At 39.7% G+C, this 6844-nt stretch overlaps 1 protein-coding gene across 1 annotated transcript; it reads right to left on the reverse strand.

Annotated features, from left to right (window-relative positions):
- Nucleotides 1-227: 227 nt before the first annotated feature.
- Nucleotides 228-6434, reverse strand: rgrb (retinal G protein coupled receptor b). Its single transcript, XM_050060555.1, has 7 exons — nucleotides 6048-6434; nucleotides 5668-5824; nucleotides 3228-3349; nucleotides 2205-2358; nucleotides 1986-2103; nucleotides 940-1053; nucleotides 228-693 (listed from the first exon to the last, which is right to left on the reverse strand). Exons 1-7 carry the CDS (start codon nucleotides 6121-6123, stop codon nucleotides 553-555), a joined length of 882 nt encoding a protein of 293 aa, XP_049916512.1. The 5' UTR covers nucleotides 6124-6434; the 3' UTR covers nucleotides 228-552.
- Nucleotides 6435-6844: the final 410 nt, after the last annotated feature.

Genomic DNA, 6844 nt, shown 5'->3' on the forward strand with positions numbered 1-6844 from the left:
GTACTGCTTGGTGGAAACGGCTTCAGATACAGAAACAGCATGTAGGCTTTATGTTTTTTACAAAAGATGTACAGATTTTTAGGCACTCTACTACCTAAAATGACACATAAAAATAGGTTTGGACAGAGCCCTGCATGCTTATCATCTGCTTCTGCCCCAGTGCAGAAGCTTAGTACTCCAGGGTTTAACAAGGAAACACTTTAAGGTGAATGGAGTGTACAGCAGAAGAGCAGCAACACAATGTGTTTATTGTAAGAGGTCTAACACAGATGGAGGAGCGGTGCAGGTTAAATACAAACTGCTGTGAAAAGAATGCAGTAATTTGAAAGTGGATAAATTACATGCAGCATATTTTGTAGGTTTACACAAATCCAGCATGAGGCTCCGGATGTAGAGATTATCCTGAGTCACTGTCCACGTGTGAAAATATTACAACTGTACAGACACTTAAATGGCTCGTTGATGTTAACAACACCTTACCATTAGTAAGAGGAACCTATCATAAGAGCAGATGATGGTTTGGGTTTTTTTCCAGAGCGTATTGAGTTTCCATTATTTTGACTTCTTAATAACTGGATCAACGATCTTCTGTCCGGTGAGGAAGTGCCACACGCCGCCTCGGTAGAACTCATTTCCAAAAGAGTAGAGGAGAGCGTTGAAGATAGGATTTGTCTTTGCAACAACTGGAAGCACCTGTGAGCGCAAACAAAGAATTTTCATCATGTGAGTACTAGATTTAAAGGACAGTTTGACTTTATCACAACTTGGTGACATTGCTACAACAGGTAAAACATGAGCTGTCAAACAATCAGACAGATCGTAAACAAGCAAACAGTTTAGCCAGATTAAATAAACCCGAATTCCCCTTTAAGTTAAGCCATCGCTATAATGACTTACTGGCTTTTTCATCATTTTGACTGTTAGACTGAAAGTGCTCACCATTCTTAGCTTGGGAGATACGACCTTCACGTTCTCGAAGCAGGCGTAGATACACATGAGGACGTAGGGGCCCCAGCACATCAGCATTACCCTCAAAGGTACACTGGTGTTAAACTGGAAAACAAAATTGGTTGCATTACTTTAGAGGGGCGGTGATCATCTGCGTTATCATGTACAGTGTGTTTCCATTTATACACCTACACCATATCCTGTTTTGCTTGTGCGTCCTAAGGCTGCCTGAAAGTAGCGGGCATAAGGAGCTGGCCTCCAGTTTGTTTTTTCCTCGTCCCGGTGATCGACGTATATGGGTGATGTTAATATATGTTATATAAGGGAACATATTAATGGTGCAGTATGTAATTCTTAAGGATAGTTGATAGTTGAAACTCATTCCAAGGTCGTCACATACCGGCATTTTGGGTTGGCACTTCGGTCTGACTACCAGTCAGTTGTCTGTATCTGATGACCAATCAACAATCAACTATCTCTCTCCAGAGCAGCACACTGAACCTTTAATAGCGAGCTTTAGATTTGCCATTAGATGTATTTTTTCTACGTCTGGTCAGAGCCAGGCTACCTGTTTCCCCCTGTTTCCAGTCTTTATGCTAAGCTAAGCTTATTGCCTGCTGGCTGTAGACATGAGCGCTTTATCTAACTTAAGAAAGAAAATAACTGCACTTCCCAAAATGATGAACTATTCCTTTAACATTCAAGCTGCTGATCACTGTGTAGTCTTTTACACATTTGTCAGGTGTGTAAAAACACTCAGTTCTGACTCATTCCCAACACAGACATTAGCATGCTAAGATAGGTGTTTACAAGTAGATGTCAGTGAGCACACTTGACTACAGTAGCTGGTGACATGTTGGTGACACAACTGTGTGTCCAAATTTAACAAATGCAGTGAGTACTGTGTATGCTGGGACAGCTAAAGAAGGGTTAAGTAGAAATGTGCATTGTCTCTGCCAAATCCGATCAGACACCAAAACAAAAAGAAGCGGACTGTTCCTTTAAAGCGGATTTAGAGAATACTGCAGCACATTTACCCTGTGGTGGTGGATCTTCTTAAAGTGCTTGTAGATGGCGTCGTAACATGACAACATGGTGAGAGCTGGGAACATCAGGTAGAGCACCACCAGAGTCAGCATGTAGGTGATATAGTCCCTGTGCAGAAGAGATAAATACGATGTGTTGTTATAGATCTGAATTGATAGAGAGGAAAACAACAACAAATTGGTATCATTCCTGTATTAATATAACTCTACCTGTCTCCTCTAGTGTAGTCCAGCGTGCAGCAAGTCCTCATAGGCTCAAAGTCATAGACACCCCATCCCATGAGAGGAACAGCAGCCCAGAAGATGGAAAGAATCCAGATGATGCCGCTCATTGTCAGAGTGGTGCTCCAGAAGAGCTTCTGTCCTACAGAATCAGACATACATTATGTCATTAGGATGTGAGTAGACATTTGACATATTATTTGGTTGTTTAGATATAGCCTATAACATGTGTTGACATTTTTCTATTGGTCATCTGCTCCAGGTACTGCAAATGTTTACATCACACAGCCTACACTGCTACATGTAGCTACATGCTAACATCAGGCAACATGTAATCTTGGTTGCCAATGTTGTCAATTTCTCCCCAGTTTCAGGTATTATTCCTGCAGAAACATGTCCAGCTGTGAATATTTTGGTTTAGAAGCTTTAATTGGTGATTTTTAACATGTGAAAATGCCACTAACACAGTCACTGCCCTGCTGCAAGTACACTGCTACATGTAGCTGCATGCTAATGTCTGAGAAAATGTAATCTTGGTTGCTGATGTTGTTAATTTGTCCCCGATTTCAGATCATATTCCTGCTGAAAAATCTCCAGTTGTGTTTAAAAGTTTCAAGTGGTGATTTTTCACAGTAGAAAGTGCTGAAAGTGCCCAAATAACGGCATTACTTTTTTCCCATGTACGTTCCATTTTGTCTCACCCTACTGTGCTGTGATCACCTAGTTCTCACCCTTGACAGGTTGATGTGACAAGTACTAGCCAATAAAAGCATAGTCAGCCGAGACCAGGCAGAACAGACTTGAGAGAAAAAAGCGTGCAAGATGGTGAGATACAGAAGACTTGGAAACGCTGACCAATTAGAGCAGACTGGGCTTTTTCATGAGGAGGTCAGAGACAGACAGCACAAGAATGAAACCCAAAATACAAGTATGAACCTGAAAATGAGCCTAATATATCCCTGTTAAGATTTATATTACACTGGTGCATTACTTGTGATATGTTGTACTTACTGGTGCAGTACTGGTGATATCTATCCCAAGCGATGGCAGCCATGAAACTGATGGACGCCAGGACCGAAATCATCCCCTGAAAACCATGATAGGCACATCCATCTTGACCAAATGGCCAATATCTAGAAAAACACAACAACGCCTGAATTATACTCCAGCGTGCAGAGGAATGTTTCCTCAACCAAATATTACAAACAGTGTATACGACTACATCTGACTGTGAAAGCATGTTGGCCACATTTTTTAAAGCAGGGGACTCTTTGTAGCCAAGCGATGCCTCACAGACTCTCACCAAATGCAAAACTTTTTATTAATACTGTATGCACCAGTATGCGGTTAATATCTAATTTTAAAACCTTTATTATATCAGTTTATGGTGCTTACATGCATCAGTTTAGTAAATAGATTTATGCTTAACACATCCACCAAGCACAGAGCAGAGGAAAATAAAAGGATCCATTGGGCCCCCAGTGAGTTAAACCAGGCCTGCTGACACCCAGAATGGAAACCACTTAATAAAATATTTAAGAGGTTTAAAGATGGACATTAAAGAATACTTAAATGTTGTGACATGTGAATTAAGATCCTCTTAGGTAACTTACAACAGATCTGCTTGAAAAATGTGAGCTTTACACATTGAATAAAGTGGATTGTGGATTATGAAGCCTTAAGGCTTATTTAACATGTGCTCCCCATTGACTAATATTTATGGAGTGCAGTTTACAACAGTATTAAATATAAATACATAATATGCCTATAAAATAAATAAATATGGCTATGAAATAAATCCTGCAATAAATAAATAAGGCAAAACAATATATGTAATTAGGGTAAATTGATCATTCGCTAAGCCCTGCAAGTTGTCGAAGCTAGCATGGAGCCCACACTGTAACTAACTTCACTCCCTGAGGAAATATTATCATATTTTTGGAAAACTGAAACAGTGATTCCAGAGAGAAGCAGACAGAGGGGTCTACAGTCTGTGTTTGAAGGATATATCCAGGATGTCAAACTGACTCAGCAGCAACAACAGGTTAAAAAGACAAAGATGGTTAGAAGCTAAAGCCAAACTATAGGCTACAGCTCACAGTGTAAAAGTGAACCACCACATCACTGCCGATCGCCACACAAGACAATGAATATAAAGGGAAACTTTGCTGATACTGAACCAGCTGTGTGGCATAAGGGAAACTTTGCTGATACTGAACCAGCTGTGTGGCATCACAGGGTGTGCAGATGCCGCTGCCAGCTGCCCAGACCTACACTGTCGAATGGGCGGGGTATTCCAGGAGAAGCCAAACAACACTCATCTGCACACACTGTGATGACACACAGTTGGTTGAATCGGTCTTTGTTTCACTGTTATAATCATTACAAAGCAAAAGCAGCATGTGTATACATTCAGTAGGCTATATCTTCAGTAGCTAGCTAGCTAACCCTACACTTTTCAGGGTTTGATTTTGGTTTTGGAACAGGGAAGAAACGTATATCTTTTTCCAACCTCTCCAGGTAACGAGTATCATTAACACACGATGTACCCCAGGCACAACATTTAGCTCCAAATCCACAAAACCAGCCTGAAAATGAAGGAAATCTGAGACAAATGCATTAGAGTCAATGGAGCACAGCTGTGTTGTTGTTGGACCCTGATCTGAGCTGGCTGATGCTAGGCTATGATTAGCCTAGATTATTCCAGGGCTGGGACTTAGCGAAAGGTCAAAATAAATATATAAATTAGTCAATATAGTTTAATTAATAAATATGGTTGTCTCACAGATTTACACACCAAAGCAACACTACAAGAATTAGCTAACTAGTGCATCCTGCTTGTGCCAGAGGTCACAGCAGGCTGGTGGCCAACACAGTGCCAGGTATAACCTGTGTAACAGCAGCAACAGAAAGTTTGCTGACCTGGTTGGGATTTTATTGGATAAATATACTGTTTATCAGACTACAAATGAAACAAGAATTAGCTGGCTAATGCTAGCAGGATGTGCTAGCAAACTAATTCTTGTGCTGTTGCTTTGGTGTAAATTTGTGAGATAACTGTGCTTCATTAATTTGAATGTAAGAGTGTAAGTAAGTGCTGTGAAATGTAGCATTATGAATGATAAAATCATGTAATAAAAATCCCCTGAAATAATTAAAATCCTTTAAAAAAATAGTATATTAACTCATTTGTATATTTATATTTACCCTTATTTATAATTACACTTATTTATATAGCTATTGCCTCATTTATTTAGGCCTATTTTAGGATTTATTTCATAGGCATACTAGCCTACTTTATCGAATATTGACTTACATGACATTCCATTATATTAAATACTAAGCCAGTTTTTTGATTGCTGAAACAAATTTAGTTCCCCTATCATGATAAAAAAAGAGCCCAAAGAACAAATGTAACCAAACTTTATAACCTCAGTGTGTCCTCTGATACCTGAGGTAGCTGGCATAGGCAGCTGTGAGTCCATTAATATTCAAACAGAGGTCCGCCACAGCAAGATTGAACACAAAGAAGTTACTGGGGTTCCTCATCTCCCTCACTGTGAGGAAGGACACGATGCTGATGGCATTGAGGAAGAATCCCAGCATGCCTGGAAGTGAGAAAAGAAGAGAAATGTCCCTTTAATTTCTGCAATTTATCAGCACAGTAAGCTTGTAACTAAAATCTGCTGCATTTCAAACACCTCAATAAGAAAAACAAAAATATAAAACAGCATAGTTTGGTGTTTTAAGGTGCTTTTATAATGTAAACAAACAGTTTCAGAGTGAACTGTCCCTTTAATCCGTGCAGAAACATGTCTTCCGGTCACTTACCCCCAACAAGCAGCGCTGTGCCGAATGTAAACATATCAAACTCCGTGAATCCCTCCGGTAACGTATACGCTGCCATGTTGAAGTGCGCAAATAAAACTTTTGCACCTAAAGACAAGTCCTTTTCTAGTTATAAAGCGCACCACCGTCTCCAGCTGAATGACGCCTTATAAAGGCTCTTTCACGTGAAAAAGCACAAAGAGCCTAATCTTAGTAAACCCCTGTAGCAATCCCCTGAAGAATGTCCTAACGAGCAGACTTCCCTCAAACTTCCTGCAACTTTCACTGCGCCAAAAGTTTGCGCGTTTGCTGCGCAACTCTTTGATGTGAAATCTGTTGATACAGGGCTCAGCTGTGATGTCAGTTTAAATAAATATAGCAGGAAACCAAATGTTAAGGCGACCTCCCCTCACATTACTTAATCCAGCTGACGGTGTTTGTGTTGTTGTGGGTGATAAGGGAAAAAGGAAACATGGGAAATGCTGTTCTTAAGGTTGCTTGATATGTTGAGCAACAAGTGGCCTGATAAAGAAAACCACAGTTTTAACTCTTGCATACACAACACATGATTAAAGTCAGTGTGTAGTGGTTAATAAGCTTTATATTGAATTACTAGTTTTATTTGATTTATTTAATGAACATGTTATAATGAATATAAGGCTTAATAAAGGATGCTGCTGTTACGTTAAATTAAATAAATTAATAATAATAATTAAAATAAGTACGACCCTTGGAAATGGCAAAAAATGGGCACCAAAATTGCACAGTAAATTCAAAATGGCGGACTTCCTGTTGAGTTT

Source organism: Epinephelus moara, chromosome 13, assembly GCF_006386435.1.
Source record: "Epinephelus moara isolate mb chromosome 13, YSFRI_EMoa_1.0, whole genome shotgun sequence".
In the NCBI taxonomy this organism is placed as follows: domain Eukaryota; kingdom Metazoa; phylum Chordata; class Actinopteri; order Perciformes; family Serranidae; genus Epinephelus; species Epinephelus moara.